Source organism: Rana temporaria, chromosome 5, assembly GCF_905171775.1.
Source record: "Rana temporaria chromosome 5, aRanTem1.1, whole genome shotgun sequence".
Lineage (NCBI taxonomy): Eukaryota > Metazoa > Chordata > Amphibia > Anura > Ranidae > Rana > Rana temporaria.
The window spans coordinates 217,557,110-217,582,041 of NC_053493.1; the positions used below are offsets into that span (position 1 = coordinate 217,557,110).

The 24,932-nt window shown below is 39.9% G+C and overlaps 1 protein-coding gene across 1 annotated transcript in view; it reads right to left on the reverse strand.

Annotated features, from left to right (window-relative positions):
- Nucleotides 1–24,932, reverse strand: part of CDH18 (cadherin 18) — a 925,909-nt gene that overhangs the window by 230,500 nt on the left and 670,477 nt on the right. Inside the window, exon 6 of the mRNA XM_040353556.1 lies at nt 6,215–6,396. Within this exon, the coding sequence (XP_040209490.1) occupies nt 6,215–6,396 (182 nt within the window). The remainder of the gene's footprint in view (nt 1–6,214; nt 6,397–24,932) is intronic.

Here is a 24,932-nt window from a genome sequence, read left to right on the forward strand (position 1 = left end):
TTAGGAGAGCAAGGAGCTATTTTCTACCCCCAAGGGGAACCTGCCTGGGGACAACCAGGAACCCTTTCTAGGATTCACCTGGAATTTGGACATACAATCTCTAATCACTGGTGGTAAGTCTCAGGAACTGCTTGGAATACAATTTCCAACCAGTGAATTGATGCTTTACACTGGTATATTTCTATACATATACTGATGAGAATCTTTTGTTTCTCTCTTCTCTTCCCCTGGGGGTTCTTTCTTATTTTCTATCTCCTCTACATAGGATTTCCAACGCCACTCAAATTGAACCAATTGGTTCTATCCACTCTATGAGTGATACCAAATAGGGACTTTCTGTATGGTACAACCTGCAATAAGAGACATCCATGTCCCAGGATATCGGGGGCTTTTGGTTTACACCCTTGGGCACGGAATTTTTAAACAATAGGTGAGCTCTTTTTCATCAATATATATGATGTTTCTTTGTTTTGATGAAGAAGGTATATTATTATATATGCTGTTTCTATATTTAAATGAAGAAAGTATAATGTTATATTGTGAATGTACTTAATATTTATATTATATCTTGATTTATTTTATATGTAATACTTGTTTATGCCATGATGAAGAATGCGTAGCATTCGAAACGCGAGGCTTTCAGCTAAAACTTACCTCCCAACCTTGGTGATGGTACTGTATGCCGGACAGTATTTGCATCATTTATGATTTGTACATTGTATATTTATGTAATTTTCGAGATATTTTTGTATATGCTTAATCTATTTTTGTAATAAATTGATATCATTTTTTATATAGTTTGAAACTTTTTTGTGTGTTGCCTACATAATCCCACTCCATGAGGTATATTCAAATATTTTCCAACAAAGAGTCTGCAAATGTAGAATAATCATTAATTGTATCCACAATCATATCAGTTATTGATAAAAACTTGAAATAAAAACTTGTAATAGCTCAACCAACCCTATGGTAGCACATATCTATGGTACTTCTCCCACTATACAAACATGACTAGCAAAAATGATTTATTGGTGTTAAAGATAAATGAAAAAAAGACATTAAAAAACTTCATACATGTATTAGCATTAAAGCTATAAAAACAAAAGAACCATCTCTGGACAGGTGGTGCAATTCTATCCAAGTTTCAGGAGTTGTAAAACTGCTGCAATACAGCTAGGATGCTATCCCCAGGTCTAAACAACCTATGAAAAGTGACCCAAATGGTAAATCAAGGTTGAACTAAAATAAAAAAAAAAGGAGGATGAATGAAACCAAAAAGTGGAAGCTATGAGATGATATTAATGGTTCTCTCGATCTGCATTGGAAATCATTTGGACAAGTTATTGATTTCTGTACAATACAGTGAGAGCAGCCTGTTCATCTGTAAATAATCGACAATATTACAGTAGAAATGTGATTTGAACTGTGCAAATGAAAATGCTTATAGGTGTAGTATTTATAAATCAGACATATAGCTGTGCACATGCTTTAGTCAGTCATCTTTTGCTAAGAAAATATGATCTTGGTAATAGTAAATAAGAAGTACAAAGCAATTATTAGCATCCTTTTTATGCCTGTCAATTCACTGAATGTTTAATCTATAAGAGTATTCACATTTTTTATATGTACAAGAATGACTGATAGGTACTGAAATTTAAAAATTTCCTTAGCTACAGTATGCCCATTTGGCTAATTTTGATGTAAGTCACATGAATACTGCTGGAAGATGATTAGAATGCCAAAGGTTGAGCTAATGAGTCATTTGAATTCATTAAAATCAAATTCACATTCCTAGTATATAACCACTGCACAACGAAAAAGATGTGATGAAATATTAAAGCATAATTGTGTCTCTGTAAGAAAATGTACATTTATACAGGATGTTTAGCAGATATGGATTGAAGCAGATAGAAACAGATGGGTGCCTATTTTCTTGAAAAATGTCAATAAAATGATAAATGACTGTAATATATCAAAAATGGATTACTAAAAAGGACTTTACAATGCTTTCATGAATTTGCAGACACAACAGATATTGTATACCCCAAAATGCCATAGCTTTTTATCTAGAACTTTTGGAAGAAGAAAACAAAGCCCCACAACGTTTCCTTCCCTGTAATGAAAGTACACTAAAATAAATAAAAGTATTTTGGGAATATCTTTTTAAATACTAAGCTTTTCCAATGAAAGAACAACCATCAAAGCAACACAGACTCAGCATGACAGAATAAATGCTTTAGCACTAAACTAGGTTTGCTAAAAATAAATGTAAGAACTATTTAGATACTTTACTTATACTGAGGAAAATAATTACTGCAGGTATACAAAAAATTATGTAAAATAAATTTCAACATTTGTGATTTACCAAGGTTTTCATTAGATTAGATTAGATAAGTAACAGTTTAACATTCTGGAAAAATATATTTTTTCCTAAACAATATCCTGATGTTGGTACAGTTAGGCAAGGTGCTAGTGTTCACTAAACAAATTGAAACTGTGCTCACTTTAAATAGTCAATTATGTGCAGAGAAATTGAAAAATAAAAAAGATATTGTTTTGTTTAGCTAACAGAAGTAAACACAGCGTTATGGTATTCATTTTGTTAACATACTTTATTCCTTTAGTATATCAAGCCCACTGAGTAAAAATGGCCTATTATAAAAATACAGCTGGGTGGGAGCACTGTTATCCTATCAATCCTGGCCGTTGGTTGTCAGGGTATGCAGGCGGAGGGGTTATCGGAATCTGGAAGCCCCCTTTAACAAGCCCCCCACCCTATTTGAATGAGTATGGGGTACATTTTACCCCTACCCATTCACCTAAAAAAAGGGTCAAAATAAAACATACTACACAAATTTTTAAAGTAATTTATTAAGGCAGCTCTGGCATCACTTCCGACTTTGGTTCTTATCCCTCTGTCCACTGTCTTCTGCCTCTGCTGGGTCTTCTCTGCTGTCTTCTCACTCTTTTGCGGGGTCTTCTCTCCCTCTGTTTTTCTTCTGATGTTGGCTAGACGCTCTCTCCCGCTCTAATGCTGGGTGCATGGTGTTTCACTACTTATATTGGCATGGGATGGGGTCACCAGAAGCATAATGCCCAGGAGGTGACATCACAAGGGGCGGGCATTTGGATGACATCACACCGGTGCCCCCGCCCCATGCCATTATAAGTAGTGGCACACCGCGCACCCAGCATTAGAGCGGGAGAGAGCATTGAGTCAACATCATAAGAAGTACATAGCAAAAGAGAAGACAGCAGAGAAGACCTTGCAGAGGCAGAAGACAGCGTACAGGGGGATAAGAACCAGAGAGGGCTATAAGACATCAGCAGAGAGTGGAGAAGACCCAGAGAGGGAGGAAGAACCGGCAGAGGCAGAAGACATCAGCGGAGAAGGCAGAAGAGCTGTAGAGAGGGGAGAAGAAGTCAGAAGAGATGCCGGACCTTCCTTAATAAATTACTTTAAAAACCTTTGTAGTGTTTTTTATATTTTTGACACTTTTTCTTTTAGGTGAATGGGTACAATGTATTGCTATTAAGTACCCTCCACTACTCTTGTAAAAATGCATAGGTAAAAAAAAAAGACATTACCGATAAAAAAATCATACGAAAAAAAGATACTTATCTCAGGCCCTGGCTTCTGGCCTTCTTGCCTAGGTGTTGACGATGTTGCTCAAAGTTCCTGTGGCATCCTGGGAAAACTGAGGATCCCAAATGTTGTGAGAACGTGCTAAATGTTTTCACATGGGATGGGTGACTACTAAGTAGAAAGATCTCTCTTTTATGGTAAGGTCTGTTTAGGCAACACTGTAAATTTTTGGATTAATCAAAAGATTGTTTGTGGTTTGACAATATATGTTTCTGAGGCAAAACACATATGCAAACAATGGATAGTTTCCTTTTACCCAATTTGGTGCTGACTGACTTCAGAGCTTCTAAAATATTAGACATTTTGGGCCAGATTCACAGTGAGAGTATGCGGCGTATCTACTGATACGCCGGTGTACTTTCAAATTTCCTGCGTCGTATCTTTATTTTGAATTCTCAAACAAAGATACAACGGCATTTGGCTAAGATCCGACAGGCGTACGGCTTCGTACGCCTTCGGATCTTAGGATGCAATACTTTGGCGCCCGCTGGGTGGAGTTTGCGTTGTTTTTCACATCGGGTATGCTAATTAGCTGTTTACGGCGATCCACGAAGCTATGCGCACTTGTCACATTCTCTTACGTAGGCTTTTCCCGTCGTAAAGTTACGGATGCTATTTCAATGGCTTATATTTAGCCATGTTAAAGTATGGCCGTCATTCCCGCGTCAAATTTTGAAAGTTTTTTTTTGCATAAGTCTTACGGGAATAGGAAAGGACGTAACGCACGTCGCCGTTCAAAAAATTACGTCGGTGCTAACGCAAAATATGCAGAGGTGGAAATTACATTGTACGCTTTGCTTTGATTTATTCATATCAATATCTGTGGTTGAATCTATGAAAGTTCTGGTTTATTTCTTAATTTTTCTTTTATTTAACCTCCCTGGCGGTATGATTCTGTCAGAAAAAACATGCTAAAAGCGGTACCATTATTTGCAAGGAAATTTGGCGTTTTATATTGTAGGTCTGTAATTTTTAGAAATAACTCACTTAAATCTGACCAAACAAGCTTCTAATAGGCATCCCGGGTATGACATTTTTTTAAAAACAAAATTATAAATTATAATATAATAAATAATTATAAATAATTATAACAAATAATAATATAATTATAATAAAAATTATTCAATAATGTAATCAAATCAAAATCACTGAAATTTGCTCAGTTGCAGAATTGTTGCTGTCATTATTTTTTTTTTTTTATGACGAATTTCCCCACAAATCGCTATCGCACAATTCTGCAAGTGATTATAATTTATTATCGCTGTTTTTTAGCTGATCTAAAACTATTTTTGACATAAAGGGACACTTTTGGTTGCTATGGACAATCTACAGTTTGCAGGGAGAAAGAAACGTTTTTATTATATAAAATGACATGCATGACACAGGACAGACCACTAGGGACAGGGGGGGTGTGTTTTTTTTACATACAGTACTGTAATCTATAAGATTACAGTATACTGTATGTAAGGTGTTTGTTTACTTTTTTGAATTTGGCGCCGTTCTCCGTCCCCGTGCGTCGTAACGTCGCAGGGAACGGAGATCGGCGTCACACGGAGGCACTGTGTGAATCGAGCGAGGTCCTGCTCGCTCACACAGCGCGGTGGCATCGCTGGATCCAGGGACAAGGTAAGTAACTTGTGCCTGTGGATCTAGCGAGGCAAGCCCGTGGCTGACACGGGGTTACCGATCGTAGCAGGAAAATCTAACCCCGTGTCAGACACGGGAAGACCGCCAGGGAGGTTAAAGGCTGAAAGAGTAGTTTTTGATCAAATATTAAGTTTGTCAGTTTGTCTGCCAAAAATGTTTCATGAAAGCCATGGAACTGAGGAAGAAAATCATTTTCAGATATAATATCTCAGATTCTTTACACCATTTTTCAGCTCAAAGATAATAATAAACAAAGACCGTGTCCACCATTAGTAGTTGCAAGACCATAAATTAATTCATAATGAGACTGTGTGTCAAATTATAAAATAAAAATACTACAAAATATCAGTTTCTACACATACGTATAAACTTATACAGTGTAATGGTCCATTTGTTGTATATATATATATATATATATATATATATATATATATATATATATATATATATATATATATATATATATATATATATATATATATATAATATATATATATATATATATATATATATATATATATATATATATATATATATATATATATATATATAATATATATATATATATATATATATATATATATATATATATATATATATATATATATATATATATATATATATATACAACAAATGGACCAAAAAACATTACTTTAAAAAAAAAAGTTAGTTTTGAATAAAAATGGGAAAAAAGAAAGTGAACAAGCAAAGAGCATGACTGACAGCCTGATTGAAGTTGGATTACGACAGCAGATCAGAACAAACTCAGGGAAGGGCTGTTTTTATATTATTTGTATACCAATGGCCAACACTTTAGATTCAAGTCTTCATGTATAGTCCAGAAACATCATTTAGTGAAAATATTTTGATGAAAATAGTGTCACACATATAATAAGGTCACATTCAAAGAAAATAGTTTACCTTTTTGAGCAACAGGATTCCCTCCCTTGTTTCTTTATCAGTGGATATGGAGAAAACACCATCTCCATTGACGATTGCATATCTGATGTCAGCATTTAGTCCAATGTCTGCATCGTTTGCCTTGATTTTGCCAACTGCTGAGCCCACTTGAGCTGATTCAGGAACATAAAGCTGATAATGTTCTGTTGAAAAATATTTAAAAAAATGATTGGCATACAATAAATGGTCAGAAACAATCCCAAACAAAACAAAAGTAAACACTAAAGCCTTTGTGCCTGATTTACTAAAGAAAATCTGTGTTTGTTTTTGCATCAAAAAGCAAGACCAAATGACCAATTTTGCTCTTAGGCCCCATACACACGACCAAGTTTCTCGGCAGAATTCAGCCAGAAACTCGATCGGAGCTGAATTCTGCCGAGAAACCCGGGCGGGTGTACACTTTTTGCCGAGGAAGCCGACGAGGATCTCGGCGACAAAATAGAGAACTAATAGAGTAATAATTATATTTATTAGTTATTATTACTAGTCAACCAACATTAGAATTTTTATATAGCCTATGGTCCGAGCATTTGACCGGAAATGTAAGATTGCAGCGTCATACAGCAGTTTAGCTGCTCCTTTGAATCTTCTTAGAACTTTCGACAGACACCATAAGCCTTCAATGACAGATTCAACGTTTGTATGTTTTTCGAAGCTTTGTCGAATCTTCGTCGTTTATGTTGAATTGTCAAGTTAGTTCTAGCTATTTTTCTGCTCCTCCTCTTTGGTTACAATCAGCCAATATCATTCATCATCATCATTATTTTTATTTTACTTCCCCCATCCAGTTCCAGCAGCGATCTTTTCTCTCTATGTCGAATCTTTTCTTTCTATGTCAAATCTTTTCTCTCTATAATGTTGAATCTTTTCTCTCTAAAATGTCGAATCTTTTCTCTCTATAATGTCGAATCTTTTCTCTCTATGTCGAATCTTTCCTCTATGTAGAATAATATTGGACTAATAGAGTTAAGGTTAGGCACATTCGACTACAGGTTCGATAGACACAGATTGTTATTGTCAGCGTCATGTAGAATCTCCTATCTATATCGAACTGCTGTTGCAACGAAAATAAAGCATTTGTTTATGTCGGATCTTTAGTTTTTTGTTTTCTGAGAATTCGTTTTCGTTTTTGTTAAAACGATAAAGAAAATACCTGAAATTCGGACGAAAATGCATTCGGACTAAAACAAATTCACATGTCTATAATATATAAATTTTGGCCATGACAACAGCGGGTACTCATATTTCATATGCTGCTTGCAGGGATGCCAATAAGCATGAGCTTCGAGTTCAAATCAAATTCATGTTCGACTCGAACATTGCCTGTTCGCCTGTTCAGCGAACAGCGAACAATTTGGGGTGTTCGCGGCAAATTCGAAAAGTCGCGGAACACCCTGTTAAAGTCTATGGGAGAAACCTAAAGTGCTAATTTTAAAGGCTAATATGCAAGTTATTGTCCTAAAAAGTGTTTGGGGACCTGGGTCCTGCCCCAGGGGACAGGTATCAATGCAAAAAAAAGTTTTAAAAATGTCAGTTTTTTTGGGAGCAGTGATTTTAATAATGCTTAAAGTGAAACAATAAAAGTGAAATATTTCTTTAAATTTCGTACCTAGGGGGGTGTATAGTATGCCTGTGAAGCAGCACATGTTTCCTGTGCTTATAACTGTCTCTGCACAAAGTGTTGTTTCTGAAGGAAAAAAATCATTTAAAATCACTCGTGGCTATAATGAATTGTTGGGTCCTGGCAATTCAGAGAAAAGTCATTCATAAAAAAAAAAGCGTCGGGGTCCCCCCAAATTCAATTACCAGGGCCTTCAGGTCTGGTATGGATATTAAGGGGAACCCCGGCGTCAAATAAAAAAAAATGACGGGGGGTTCCCCCCAAATATCCATTCCAGACCCTTCAGGTCTGTTGTGGATTTTAAGGGGAACTCCACCCCAAATAAAAAAAATGGTGTGGATTTCCCCCAAAAATCCACACCAGACCACTTACCCGAGCACGTAACCTGGCCGGCCACCGAAAAAGAGGGGGGTGCCCCCCTCCTGAACCATACCAGGCCACATGCCCTCAACATTGGGAGGATGCTTTGGGGTCTGTGACCCCTCAAAGTACCATGTCCCCATGTTGATGGGGACAAGGGCCTCATCCCCACAACCCTTGTGGTTGTGGGGGTCTGCGGGCGGGGGAATTATCGAGATCTGGAAGACCCCTTTAACAAAGGGGACCCCCAGATCCCGCCCCCCCCCTATGTGACTTGGTAATGGGGTACATTGTAAAAAAATAAATCCAGCAGTGGTAATCCACTCTCGGTCTCCGCTCCAACGTTGTCGGTATCCTGCGACGTGTGATCTCCTCTCCACCGGGGGTGCAGCAAAGAAAATATCTCTTCATCAGTCACGTGACCCCGTCCCCCTCTGAAGCCCAGGCTTTTCCTTGCATCAGAGGGGGCAGGGTCCCGTGATGGGTGGCCCCGCCTCACCTATATAAAAACTGTCACTGGCTCAAGCCGCGTCATTTGCTGGGCTGTCTCTGGTGGAGACAGGCAGCCGGAAATGCGTGCGCTCTGGATCCCGGACCTGGATGAAGAGATCTTCTCATTGCTGGACCCTGGCGGAGAGGAGATCACCCATCGCAGGATACCGACAACTTTGTAGCGGGGACCGAGAGTGGATTACCACCGCTGGATTATTATTTATTTTTTTAATAAAGGACTTTTTCCACTGTGTGTTTTTTTTATTTTTACAATTCTGTACACTTTCTTAGTGAAATGATAGAGATACAATGTACCCCATTACCAATTCACATGGGGGGGCCGGGATCTGCGGGTCCCATTTGTTAAATGGGGTCTTCCAGATTCCGATAAGCCCCCCCACAACCACTGGGCAAGGGTTGTGGGGATGAGGCCCTTGTCCCCATCAACATGGCCGGCCAGGTTGTGTGCTCGGATAAGGGGTCCGGTGTGGATTTTTGGGGGAACTCCACCCCATTTTTTTTTGGGGGGTGGAGTTCCCCTTAAAACCCACACCAGACCTGAAGGGTCTGGAATGGATATTTGGGGGGAACCCCACGTCATTTTTTTTTTAAATTGACGGCAGGGTTTCACTTAATATCCATACCAGACCTGAAGGACCTGGTAATTGAATTTTGGGGGACCCACATGCTATTTTTTTTTTTATGAATGACTTTTCTCTGAATTGCCCAGAGCCGACAATTCATTATAGCCTCGAGTGATTTTAAATGACTTTTTTTCCTTCAGAAATAGAGACAGTTCTAAGAACGGGAAACATTCGCTGCTTCACAGGAATACTCAATACCCCCCTAGGTACGAAATGTAAAAGGAATATTTCACTTTTATTGTTTTTACTTTAAGCATTATTAAAATCACTGCTCCCGAAAAAACAGCCATTTTTAAAACTCTTTTTTGCATTGATACATGCCCCTTGGGGCAGGACCCAGGTCCCCAAACACTTTTTAGGACAATAACTTGCATATTAGCCTTAAACTTAGCACTTTAGATTTCAAACGTTCAAGTCCCATAAACTTTAACGGGGTTCTAAAGCTCACACAAACTTTTGGTCTGTTCACAGGTTCTGGTGCGAACCGAACAGGGTGGTGTTCGGCTCATCCCTAGTTGCCAACTGTCAATATTTTTTGGGCATAGTTTGTAAACAGAAAATCTTTCACGTATCTATAAAGTGCAAGATACAGAAACAAAAAGCTTTCCATCATTGTAATTGTGCTGGAATCATTGCCTACTGACACCAACAATAGGAAAGATTTTTGCTCTTACTGACAGTAGTATAAGAGACACTGGGGGGATATTTACTAAAACTGGTGCACACAGAATTTGGTGTGGCTCTGCATAGTGACCAATCAGCTTCTAGGTTTTATTGTCAGAGCTTAAAGCGGAGTTCCACCCATATAAAAGTCAGCAGCTACAAAAAGTGTAGCTGCTGACTTTTATTAATCAGACACTCACCTGTCCCAAAGTTCCAGCGATGCAGGCGTGTGAAGACCCGCTCATCTCCCCATTCTCTCATTGTCACTGAGGGACCCTGGCTGTGGCTTCACAGCCGGGCACACACTGCGCATGCGCGAGCCGCACTGAGCACCATGACTGCCGGGCAATCAGTGACGTGTCCCAGAAGATTGCAGAGAGGGAGGGGAGGTGGACTTCCTTCTGGCGCAACAGTGACCCAGGAGGAAGTGGAAGCTGGATACCTGTAAAAAAGAGGGTATCTGCCCCCCCCCCCAAAAAAAAATTTGGCATGTCTCAGGGGGTCACTTGCAATTAAAGCGGAAGTTAAATTTTTGGGTGGAATGCCGCTTTAAGTGAACAAGCTATAGTTAGAAGCTGATTAGTTACTTTGCACAAATGCACCAGATTCATTGTGCACCATTTTTAGTAAATCTACCCCACTGTTACATACTTTTTTCCACTGCACTTTGTATACTGTGTAGCATGCTACATAGTCCAGTGTTTGTTGTTGTTTGTTGTCTCAAGTATTGCCTATTTTAATGACATTCTTCTTGAAGGTAGGGTCAGAAAAAGCGGGGGGGTTGCAATATATGCATTGACCATAAGTGACCATAATATGCAGTGACCATTAGCAGATAAGTTAAAGCATAACTTCACTTTTGTTGAGAAAAAAAACATTCCCCTCTGTGTGACCTATGTACATTGCAAGGATTACAACAACCTTTGTTGCAGATTCCTACCTTTTGTTATTCTGAAGTAAACCATGTGTGTTTGTCTGTGCCTCTGTACAAAGTGGGTCTAATGGGAGTGGTTTCATAATGAACTGTCAGGTGTGCAGCTGCAGGGCACTAATTAGAAAATCTGCTGGGTCTGCATCCCTTTAGATGTGCTCCAATTGAAAGTATCTCTCCAAAAATGACATTTTTGTTGCAGGGGATGCCTGAAATCTGACTTGTATCTTAAGCATACTTCTGGGAAAATTGGTGAGCCAATGACACAAGAAGGAAATTATGTTTCTGGGGAGTGGTCAGTACACATTCTGTGTACAGAAGAACTCCATGTAGCCATATTGCAATTCATTCTCATAAAATTACAGTGGCTGCAGATTGAAAAGGAAAGATCATTTTTAATAACATTCAATTACAATATAATTAGTGTCACATTTATATGTGCTATATTATTTGTTTCTTAATTTGCTTATTTACCCTTTAAGGGATTGCATTTATTGGTCCATCCGTGCACTCATGCAAACCTGCAGCTCAAGTATACGGCCTTGTACACACGACCGCTTTCCTCGACAGAATCCATCAAGAATCCATCATGGTGGCAGAGCTTTTCTGCACGAGGAATACGGTCGTGTGTATGCTTTTCATTGAGAAAACTGCCGAGGAACTCGACGAGGAAAAAAGAGAACAAGTTCTCTTTTTCCTCGACGGAAGTCTCAATTTCCTCGTCGAGTTCCTCGTCGGGCTGGTTTTCGACGAGAAACACATTCATGTGTATGCTTCGAAACCTGCGCATGCTCAGAATAAAGTATGAGACGGGAGCGCACCTTCGGTAAAAGTAGCGTTTGTAATGGAGATAGCACATTTGTCACGCTGAAAAGTGCAAATCGTCTCCTACCAAACTTTTACTTAACACGCAGTAACATGAGATTAGAAAAAGCAGCCCAAAGGGTTGTGCCAGTGGAATCAAACTTCCCCTGCCGTCGAATGTGTTGTACGTCACCGCGTTTGAGAACGAGGAGATTTGGTCTTGACTGTGTGTACACAAAGAAAGCCTGTCAAGTTTCTCAACAAGCCTAACAAGGAACTCGTTGAGGAAAACAATGTGTCTTTTCCGAGGAGTTCCTCGGTCGTGTGTGCAAGGCCTACCAGTTCTCATAGTGATTTCTTTCTAGACTTATGTATGCTCTTTTAGTAAATAATGCCCTATTTTATACTGTCATAGTGATGTGCAGTAAAAAAAAAAAAAAAAAAACTTTACAGATTATAGGAATAGACTGATGTAGCATTTTGTAGCTCCAGCATCACATCTCCTTTTTACATTACGCTGTTCCCATTTTCAGTTTGTAATACAGATAAATATTTTAGGCTGAGGTGAAGAGACATTATTTTTTTTTTCTATCCTGCGAAATGGCTGTGTGAACTGCACTAAAATACTAATTTCTATTAAATACGTCACGTTCTGCTGTGTAACAAATTCAGCACAGATGCAGCTGAGAAAGAGGAAGATCTTTGTTTAATATCTGAAACCAAAGTCAGATAATCATGCTGTGACTTCTCGGGTGAGAGTCGCCGCATACAGCTCAGTAAAAGCTCACAAGCAAAGCTGTTGATCTTGATGAAAGAGGCCAAAATGGACTTCTCTGCAAACGCATAACTCACAGGCTGTTCAGCTGTCGTCTGAATCACATACAGAAAAAACAACTTTTTCTTTTGGGTCTTGGTTTAAATCTCTGACTGTTAAAGTAAAATGCAAATAGCTCTTTGCTGCTGGATTTTAGTTATTAGAAAATTAGTTTAGAAATATACCCACATTACATAAGATCAGTAAAACCAATTCAAATACATAGTTCATGTAGCATTTAAATTGAGAGATCTACCTGAATAAGAGTAGAATATCCATCAATTTACTGAAATAAATCATGCAAAATCAAAATCAATAAGATTAGCAGAGAATAGCTCAAATTAATGGCCTAGGAAATTGAAATGTATACCGTATTTATTGGCGTATAACGCACACTTTTTTCCCTTTAAAATCAGGGGGAATCGTGGGTGCGCGATATACGCTGATCCCCGCTGTCTCTGAGCGCCGCAACCTAGAGCCGACCTGAGCCGAGTGTACTGCGCACTCGGCTAGGCTCGGCCATGCTCGTCTCCGCCTGCCGCAGCCTAGAGCCGAGCCGAGTGTACTGCGCACTAGGCTAGGCTCGGCCACCCTCGGCTCCACTCACAGCCACGTGAGAGGGGCCGAGAGAAGCAGAGAAAAGCCGAGAGGAGCCGAACACACAGGAAATCCGGCTCCTCTCCACTCGGCCGAGGCGCCAAATACAAAAACAAACACCGATGCAACCCCAAGGTGCGGATGGATTCGCAGACGGACACGCTGGATGGAGATGGACACCTGGATGGAGGCCGCAGACGGACACCTCAAACTACCTTTCTAAGCTTGGGGTGCGCGTTATACGCCGGTTGCGCGGTATACCCCGATAAATACGGTAATTCATATGAATCTCTGTAGACTTCATATACTGTATAGGTTCAGGCAGATAAAAATAAAGACAATGCAAGGATTTTATATTTTAACTGCTTGCCGACCAGCGCACAACTATATACATATGCACGTGCCTGCCATGAGCTCTATGAACCCGACCGCGGGTCTCACAGACTCAATCGCCGCGGGGATACCCCCGATTGTCTAATGGTAAGGAAGAACGGGGAGATGCTGATGTAAACAAGCATCTTCCAGCTCTGAATCTTAAAGCGGAGCTCCACCCTAAAGTGGAACTCATGCTGATCGGAACCCTGCCCCCCTCCGGTGTCACATTTGACACCTTTCAGGGGGAGGGGGTGCAGATACCTGTCTAAAGACAGGTATTTGCACCCACTTCCGGCCACACAGTTTCGGGTTTACTGCGGCCAGAACCTCACCTCCCGTCCTCCCCCCGTTGTGCTCTGGGAACACTCGGCTCCCAAAGCACAGCGGGAGCCAATCAGCGGTGCAGCCCAACTAGCGCATGCGCGGTAGGGAACCGGTTAGTGAAGTCGGAGCGCTTCACTTCCTGGTTCCCTCACTGAGGATGGCGGGGGGAGCAGCAGAGTGACAAGCGATCGCTCGTCCTCTGCTGCGGACGGCGCTGGACTCCAGGACAGGTAAGTGTCCTAATATTAAAAGTCAGCAGCTACAGTATTTGTAGCTGCTGGCTTTTAATAATTTTTTTTAGTCTCACATCCGCTTTAAGCAAAACACCTAGACCAAACAGTATAACCTTTTTTTTTAATCATAACAAAAAGGTGTGCTCACAGGCACTTCTGTCTCTAGGGTGACAATGGCTCAGTACATCTGCATTGTTGTCACCTTTTGCTGTATGCTCTTAAAGTGGTTGTAAACCCTGTTTGACATGTTTTACCTACAGATAAGCCTAGATTAAGGCTTACCTGTAGGAGTTTGCAATATCTCTTAAACCTACACGGTTTAGGAGATATTTGCCAAAAAGAATGCACCCATGTCTTCGGCGCATGTACGCCATAGACAACGGCGCACTGAGAATGTCGGTTTTGTGAATGGCTAATGCTGGCTTTGACGGCTCCCGCACACATGCACGGAGTGACGTCTTCGCCGATCTGGCCAATCACATCGCCGGGGCGGCGATACCTGGAAGTAACCTTCCGGAGAGATGTCATACTAGCAAATTATGCCTTTGTCTTGCAGATTTTTTTTCTTTTTTAATTTTTGGTTTTACAACCGCTTTAAGTTGTACCAGAGACTGTTGTTACGATGTAGAATACATTACAACATACTGTAGTAGTCACTACAGTAAAATGGTGATGTTAACCTTCACTGGAGTTCACATACATCCACACAAAGGGTTTACTAAAACTGCACCATGCAAAATCGGATGCAGTTCTGCATAGAAACCAATCAGCTTCCAGATGTTATTGTCAAAGCTTAAATTAACAAGCTGCAATTAGAAGCTGGTTGGCTGCCATGCACAGCTAAATCAGACTCTGAATATTCCAGTTTTAGTAAATTGACCCCACAATTTATAGAAAAATCACAGGATGTGTTTAGCAGGAAGAAGAAAAAAACATGAACAAATTAAGGGTAAAATCTTTTAACAAAAAAGCACTTCTGTTTACCCTGGAAGCATTCTGCAGAAGTATTTTTAGTTCTACATTAATTTTAATGTTTTTCTGAAATGAACCATTTTCTCTTCTGATTACCCAGTAAAGGAATACCTATTAAAATAATTACTACATCAGGAAATAAATAAGAATACTTTCTGAAGTTCATCTTAATGTGTTTTTGTGTTGTTGTTGTTAAATTAACCCCTTCACACCTAAGGGTAAAACAAATCTAAATTTCTGAGCACAAATTTGACATGTGTTAGTCCTAAGTAAAACACACCGACACTAACTGACACTGATGCTAATTTAAAAAAAATCCTGTCCAAAATATACTGACCCTGGCCTTGACCTTTGACCCTGACATTGACCCATATACTGACCCTGACATTGACCCATATACTGACCCTGACCTTGACCTTTGACCCTGACCTTGACCCAAACACTAACCCTGTCACTGACCTTGAGCTAAATATTTTTCTTCTTCTTTTCTTTGGGAGATCCGGGTCCAAATCATTAGTGTGGGGCCTGGGGCTCTCGGTGAGAACCTGGTCTCTGTGTGCATCGCTCTCCCAGCACAAAGGTAGAAACACATATATGCGGCCCAGCATAAAAAAGTCCAGTGCAATGAGGCCGCATATATGTGTTATGTCAGCGTGAAGGGGTTAAGATTAGATTATTTTAGCCAATTATATCCAGTTTGGGTTGATAATCTTGGAGTTCTATATCATGCCAGCATATCCCGTTAGTATATATACTGTATATTCCACAGTGATTCTTGTACAATTTGTTATTAAGTTCAAGTCTATTGTTAGCATCTAATATTATCCAACAACACATAGTGATCACACTTTAAAGGGGTTGTATACTCTGGTGCACCACTTGTACCTACAGGTAAACCTATAATAAGTCTTACCTATAGGTACTGTAAATACCTCCTAAACTTTCACAGTTTAGGTAGTATTCACTATATACACTTTTGGCAACGTCAACAGCACATGCGCACTGAAGAAACGTAGCGCTGGTGCCATTTCTCCAGGGCCCGGCCATGACCGGTGGTGTCATCATGGCTCTGGCCAATGATATCGCTGGTGCCTGCGATCATGGAAGTCATCGGCCATGTACTCGGTGTGTCTGTGCAAATTCAGGGCATCGTTCTAAGATAAGTATTTCATATTAGGCTAGTATGCAATGCATACTAGCTTGTTATGCCTTTGTCTTGCAGGTTTTTTTTTGGAGGGGAGGTTTGTTTGGAGGTTTAGAACCTCTTTAAATTGTCACAAGGGCCTATTTTTCTTGTGTGGACACAAGGTTTAAACTGTTTTGTAGTATACTACGATCAGATTTTGTATTAGCATGCCCCTATTTTGCTTGTTTTTTTGTTTTTGTTTTTGCATAAACATTTTATTGAGTAAGAAAGTACAATGGATACATTCCAAATGTAGAACAAATTCACATAGTAGGTACAGAATGTAGCATCAACATCTGTAAAGATGCGGGGGTGAATAAACAGAATCACAAAAAAGGAAAAAACTATCTGTATCATGTAATGTCAACTGAATTTGGGAATATGTACTTGAGTAATATGTAGTAGAGCAGACCTGTGGGTGAAGGAGTCACATACAACAGAATACAGAGGAGCAGATTATTAGGTCTTAAATTAGCCAAAATCAAATTACACCCCCCCACCCTTTACAACCATGTGCCCCAAACACAAAATGGGTTTAAGGAGCAAGGGCATGGAAGAGCTCACAGAAAAAAAGGTGGACAATGGAACAGAGGTTCTAGAAATCCGAAAGGGTGGGGGAGAAGAGATAAAGAAAAAAAGAGGGGGAGTAAGGAGTAGTGGAGAGGGAGAAAGCACCATCTGTCATCTCCATCTCCACCTACAGAATCAAATCCAAGAACATCACACCTGTGGTGTAGCTTGTAGATGTCAAAGTAAAAAAGAAGATCCAACAGCACTTCAGGTATCCTGACAGATTTCACACATCATCCCACAAGAGTGTGTGGTATAACAGAGAGCCTTGAAAGGATATCCAAGTCCCCAAGTGTGAGATCATTTAGAAACATTGTCATGAGAAGTGTGGATCAGCTTCTCCAGCTCTGCTGTACGAGTAAGGGCTCTTTCACACGTCCGTTCCGTTCGTCTTTTTTGGACGTCCGTTAACGGACCGCAATGCTTCCCTATGGGTTAACGTCCGTTAGCGGATGAGCATCCGCTAACGTCCGTTAGCATCCGTCTGCGTTAAGTTCCGTTTTTTTGGATGGAAGAAAACCCTATTTTTCTTCCGTCAAAAAAAACGGAACGGACGAAAAACGGACGTTAGCGGATGATCCGTTTACCATCCGATCCGCTAACATCCGTTTTTCATCAAAATATGTAAAAAGCCCCAAAAAAAACAAAAAAAAAACGGATGAAAAAACGGATGGAAAAACTGATGGAAAAACGGATGGAAAAACTGATGAAAAACTGACGAAAAACGGACGAAAAACTGATGGAAAAACGGATCAACTGATGAAAAAAAAACTGATCTAAAAAACTGAGCTGACGTGTGAAAGAGCCCTAATTTGTTGAAGCCATTCCTTCATAGAAGGAGGACAGATTGACTGCAAGTGAATTGGCACACAAATCCTAGCAGCGTTAATCATGTGCATAGCAATGGATTTGTGATACTGTCATTTAGGGATCCTGGAAGAATGAAGAAGGTATTATGCTGTAGAAAACTCCATTGGGAACGAGAAAATGTTGTCATGTCATGAAACTTACGCCAGAAAGGCTGGATAACCGACTAGATCCACCAAACATAGAGAAAGGCACCCGCTTCCTGATAACACCTCTATAAATGATCGGAAACTGTAGGCATGATTTTGTGGAGCAGAAACAGTGTTTTGTACCAGCAAGTTTTTATCTTATAACCATTCGCCTGAATGGAGATGTTCAAGGATCTTTATGAATATATAAATGAATGCGCTCACAACCCTCATCATCTATATCTATGCCTTGTTCAGTCTCCCATTAGGTATGGTCAGAGCGCAAGCTAGCTGGAGGATCACTAAACAGAGAAGCATATACAGTAGAGTCAAGATTACATGACTCTGGGGAGTGGTTCGAGAGCACAGAGACTCCAACACCATGAGTGACCTACAGTACTAAAGCATTCCCTGTGTAATGGATTGTCTATGAATTGTTTAAGTTGGAGATAAGGCCAGAAATGAAATAAAGCAGTGTTAAAAATCTCCACCAGTTCAGTGACCCACGATAAATGGCCTATGTGGAAAAAAAGTTTGGCCAGCACCTCTGAGTACAGCCATTCAGTGGCTGAAAAGGCTTTGGATTGGTTGGAGGAGAACTCCAGCTTACCTCTGACTGGGATGGTAGGGCATAGTTTTAAATATACCGCATGAGAGTCACAGGCCCTGTCAAAGGCATGAAAAGTGGCCCCAATAAGGGGATGTGAGGGGGCATATGCTCCCTGGAAAACCAGGGAACCAAGCACAAATCAAGCCCCGATACTAAATGTTCCAAGCCCACCCACCATTTACCGCGAGCATGAACCTTCCAGTCCACCATCTGGGTTAGGTGGACTGCCCAAGAATAGCAATGTAAATTTGGTAGACCAATACCTCTGCTAGCCTTGGGCATCACAAACTTCGCCCACTCTCTCCGCGCAGGTTAATTATTATAATAAGCAAAGAAAGAATAAGTCAAGCGTATCGGCAGAGTTTGAAGTTTGTAAGAAAGGCACGGGAGGACCGTCATCTTTAGAATGAATTCATGTCCAAGCCAGAAGATGGTGAGTTTATTCCACCTATGGAGATCCTGGCGAACTTCATGTAATTCCTAGTATTGAGTTCTGATATATCTTCAGCAATTGTAATCCCAGATAAATCATAGTATCCACTTTCCACTGGAAGAGAAAATTAGCCTGATATTGTTCAACCAACTCAGATGGTAGAGACACATTTAGAGCAAAGGACTTTAAGTAATTAATTTTCAGGTTGGCAAGGAGGTTAAAGTGTTCAAGGTCCTGAATTTGGTTGGTTAGAGACATCAGGGATGAAGAGAGGAAAATAAGAACATCATCCGCAAAGGCTGTGACCTTGAACTTTAAATTCCTTACCAACACCCATTTAATATCAAAGTTCCCCCAGATGTGAAGCAGCAAAGGTTCCAGTGTAAGAATTTAAAGCAAAGGGGATAATGGGCACCCTTGTCTGGTAGCATTGTGGATGTAGAAGGTGTTCGATAGGTGGCCATTGACTCTGACTTTGGCTCTGGTATTTGCGTACAGCGACATGATGAACGCTTGCATGATCAGTCTAAGCCCCAAAGCTCCACACAATGCCTCCATAGAGTCCAAGGCCACGCTATTGAAAGCCTTTTCTGCATCCATTGCGAGAAAGAATCCTTCCTGTTGGTTGGAGATAAGCCAATGATGCATGTCCAGGGCTTTTACGGTATGTCCCTGGCCTTTCTGCCAGGGACATACCCAACATGATCAAGGTCAATACAGACTGGTACATTGTAGGATAGACAGGTTGCCAAGATCTTAGAAAATAGCTTGATGTCCATGTTGAGGAGGTATATCAGCCAGTAATTACCTTGCTTGGGGATAACAGTGATATATGCCTCGAGGAAATGCTCCAAAGTACAAGAATTAGTGGAAAGCAAATTAAAGGCTCTAAGGAAGCCTGGAGACAGGAGGTCTAAAAAGCTTTTAAAATATTGCACCGGAAGTCCAGGCTTTTCCCTAGTTTCATACTTTTCAATGCTACCGCATATTCCTCCACAGGTTTTCCTTGTCCATTTTAAAATTAATGGTTTTATTGTAGTGATGCCATTTTACTTTTTTTTTGTACCTAGGTGCTGCCTTGAGATGTTGAATTAGGTGAAATACAGTTAAGCATAATTTCTGTAAAATACATTTCAATATTGTTAAGCTCTCCTTTCAGAATGTTTTGAATTTTTTTCTTTATGTTCTGGCAAATAAAAATTGGAAATTCGCTGATTTTATACTTTATATTATTGCATGTGATTATTTATATAATTTATAAGATTTTTTAAAATTAGTCCTATTTTTTTTTGATAAAGCCAATACAAAATGTATAAAATAAAATGTTAATATTATACAACAACAACAACAAATAATAATAATAATAATAATAATAATAATAATAATAATAATAATAATAATAATAATAATAATAATAATTATTATTATTATTATTATTATTATTATTATTATTATTATTATTATTATTATTTATGTTTTTTTTTTATGTTTAGCTGCTAACAGATATGCTATCAATAATACTATACTATTCACTGGTGAAAAGCTGCTAGTTGAGGACAAGTTTTACTTTATTTGCTACATTTTCATTTCCTACAAAGCAAAAAAATAAAACTGCCATTAGGTAATACTTTTATTTTGATGTATTGCTTGAAAGCTTCCTCTCCTCACAGTTAAACCAAGAACAAAGTACCAAATCAGCATTGATACCAACTGTGACTAGCCATGAATTGCAATCACACTATTAACTTTAAGCCTTAAAGTCTATGTGAGGTATGCACCAGAATTACTCTTCACGATGAGATGAAATCATTTTCTACTACTGAGCCTGCATATATTATATTGGGATCTGTTGTACTGAATCCTGACAAAAAAATAGAGCACTATTATCTGAAAATATAGTACCACAGACATCAGCTGCTGAATGATAAAGAAAAATGAGCTCAACTGGCATACACTGTAAATGATAAAATGTTGCTTCAAATAAAAATGCTGAGTGAAAAAATGTTTTAAAACTTGCATTTCATACAAAATGGTTTCTTTTTGATGCTGTTCTTTCTTTGGACATTTTTTCCAAAATGACTTATAAGATGTGTTTTATTTCCCCCCAAAAAGAATATAGGAGAAAATGCAGCAATGTGGAAAAAAGATGTTGAAATATTCTCTGAATCAAATCATAAAAAAAACTGACCTGGTTAGCTGGCTTGCTTGATAAATTCTCTTTTAAACAATGTTTAACACTGCAAAATGACCGGCGCTGCCTATTACTGCTAGTGTGCACACAGGGAAATATTATGAGGCTGATATAATAAAGAAGTAGAGACTGTTAACTTTCTTAAAAAAAACAAAAAGCATACTGGGGTCGTGTCCTGCCAATGGCCAAGTGAAGATATTTCTGCCATGAACCCCTGCTACATCTCTCCCCAACCGATCCACTGGAGCATGATAGAGTTCCCTGCACCTGGGCAGGGAACACAGCCCCAACAACCCTCCACCTTGTGATACGTTATGTCATGTGCACTATTTCTGTATTAAGGAAGAAATTCTCTGTAAAGCACAGGCTATATGTGTTATTGATGGGGCTCAACTAACCCTCTACCCAAATCTATCGAATCAAATGCTGGAGAAGTGGAATGCCTTGCAAACGCTCACCAAAGCACTTGTGGATTCTGGCACCCCATAGACATGGCTATACCCCTTTGCCTTCTCTGCCAACAAAAACAGTCATGTCTATATTCTTCACTCTTCAGATGACCTGGACTCTTTGCTTTCAGAGATAGATCTTCCATAAAGAAACAAACAAAATGAGACTCTGCTCTGGCTCTAAGCTCATTTCTGCCTTGCTGTGGGCTCTTCCCTCCCTAGAGCCCATTATTTTTCACCAAAGAGAGACTAATTATAATGCTATTCATAACATATAACGCCTGGATACACCACTTAATCAGTGGTGTTTCTCTTAAACATTAGTGCTGTCTCTCACTCACATGGGTGGTTTGCTTCTTCTTTTATTTAACCTCTTCTTTAATATAGCAGATGTTACTCATTGGTTAAACCCATGCTTACTCATTACACTGTTATTATATATATAGCTAGGACCTATGTGGATTTACATTATATTGTCCATTTCATCTCTTTTGCATATAGTCAATTTGTGTGCCTTGTGTCTTGGGAAGGTGCCTATTGCTCACAGAATATCAATTCTAACTTTAGGGACTGGCATATTATAATTTGAGGCATTTTTTTCTCTTTTCCTGGAAGCCCATCTCAATCAAATATCTGGAAATACAAATACTTTCCAACCTAGACAACTTTATGACTTAAACTAACAAACCTTTATTTGTCACTACTAAGTAGTAAACTAAGGGAGTAGTTGCAGGGCCAGAATAAGAACATCATGGGCCTGGTGCTGAGGATTTTGGTGGGGCCTTTTAGGCTGCATTCACACCTCCGCGACAAGTAACGCCGCGTACGCGGCGTATTTTGCCGCAAATAGTGTAACTTTTTTTTTACAAATCCTTCCTATTGCTTTGTATGGCCGAACGCCAATGCCGCCTGAAAAAATGGGTCCGGGACTTTTTTTCATGCCGCAGGTGTACGGCGTCTATGAGATGTGAACCATCTCATAGACAGCAATGGGAATTCTCCCCTCCAGCGGCACGAGCGGCCGGCGTCGGGCGTTTTGTCGCGGAGGTGTGAATGGGGTGTAATAAATAATAAATAAATGCGTGGGAATGACATGAACGCAGCCCAGCCAAGGCAAGTGACCAAAGGCACAGAGCCCAGAAGGAAGACCGGGTGAAGATGGAAGTGTCCAGGCCCCGCCTGATTCATCGCAGCACTGGAGGGCTCAGTCTGAAAATGTAAGTGTACACTAATGTGCTAATATGCTGTGCCTACTTGTACATTGTGGCATAACCTACCCCAGGGCCTCTAAAAAGTAGTAATGTCAGGAAAGTTTACTACCGCTTTATTATCACAGGATCCCAGGAGCCTCTCATGGGGCCCCCTACTGACCCGGTGGACGGTGGCCCTTGGGCAGTGCCTAAGTGCACAGTTGCCAACATTTAAAAAATATTTTCAGGGCCACTTTTTTATATAAGTGCTATATTTAGAGTAGCTGAGATCCCCGATGTTCCTCTATACATCACAGTAGTAATCACAAAATTAAATGAGTACTAATAATGGGGCAGAACAAATATGAGAACTGATATTTCCTTTAGTTGAACTAACAAAAGTGTGTCCATTCTAGAGCTGGTAACATTGAGGATATTCAGTATAATTTTAAAGAACTGTTTTTGTGGGTAAGCGACATAGGGGAGGAGTATGGACGGTATATAAGTGGGAAGTATGTGCAGGTGAGGGAGAGGAATGTGGAGGGTCTAACAGTGGGCACCATGTACAGGAGAGGAGTACAAAGGGCACGGAAAAAAGCACTATGTACAGGAGAGGAGTGTGAAGGGTATGACAATGGGCAGTATGTACAGGAAGAGTGAGGGGGTTTGACAGAGGGTAGTACGTACCAGAGAAAAGTGTGGAGGGTATGATGGGGCAGTATGTACAGGAGAGGAGTGTGGAGGGTATGACAGTGGGCAGTATGTACAGGAGAGGAATGTAGACGGTATGATAGTGGGCTCTATGTATAGGAGAGGAGTGTGGAGGGTATGACAGTGAACACTATGTATAGGAGAGGAGTGTGGAGGGTATGACAGTGAGCAGTATGTACAGGAGAGGAGTGTGGAGGGTGCGACAGTGGGCACTAAGTACAGGAGAGAAGTGTATGACAGCAGGCACTATGTACAGGAGAGGAGTGTGAAGGGTATGACAGTGGGCGCTATGTATAGGAGAGGAGTGTGGAGGGTATGACAGTGGGTACTATGTATAGGAGAGAAGTGTGGAGAGTATGACAGTGGGCACTATGTACAGGAGTGGAAGGATATTTAGGGACTGAGTAGTGGTTAAGCGGGTCATACATGGATTGAAATTACGCCAATTATGCAGAGACCAGCCATAGTCAATCTATGTATGGGCTAGCTGGTTTTACACAAGTCAATCTATTAATCAACTTGAGTACAACCAGCCTGGTTTTTTTTCTTAAAACAATCAGTGCTGCCAGCTAAAGTTAGCAACACTGATCATTGTACTCACTGGCAGAACACAATAACACTGCAGGAGTGATTCCCCCATCCACAGGTCAGCAGGTGAGAGGGTGTGTGGGGACAGGCTGGGGAGAGATACTAGTCAGTGGCTGGGTAGGCACTGGTAGTATCAGAGCCAGATACACACAGGTTACATACGCCACGATCGTTAGAGCGAGAACAATAATTCTAGTACTAGACCTCCTCTGTAACTCTAAACATGTAACCTAAAAAAATGTAAAAAATCGCTTAGGATACCAAAAAAAATTGTGCTAACTTAACTAACTGTTTTTTTAATGAATGAAACATTTTTTTCCCAAAAAAAATGTTTGAAAAATTGCTGCGCAAATACTGTGCTAGAGCTGCACAATTAATCGTTAAAAAAATCGTGATTTCGATTTAACCCCCCTGACGATCTCCAATGCAGAGTTTGCTGATTCTTTCATATAACAAGTGGAGAGACTTTCAGCTGTCAAAAGAAAATATCCGGGCAGTCTGCCAAGTTTTTAACAGGAAACATTGTAACTGACACTTCCTTCTTAGATCAAAGGGATAAACTTCTGTGTGTAAAGAACAAATCTGGACAGTCTGCGAAGTTTGTAAACAAAATGAAACATTGTAACTAACTAACATTGTAACTAAATTTAACCACTTAAAGTCCAACACTTGTTTCTTAAGTTAAAAAGCAATATTATTTGCTAGAAAATTACTTGGAACCGCCAAACATATATATTTTAGCAGAGACTCTAGGGAATACAATGGCTATTGCTGCAATATGTTATGTCACACTGCATTTTCCCACTTCAATGAATAATAAAAACCATAAAAACAAAACAGTGAAGTTAGCCCATTTTTTTTTTGTTTTGTTTTAATGTGAAAGATGATGTTACGCCGCAACAATCGTGAGAGAATCGTGATCTATC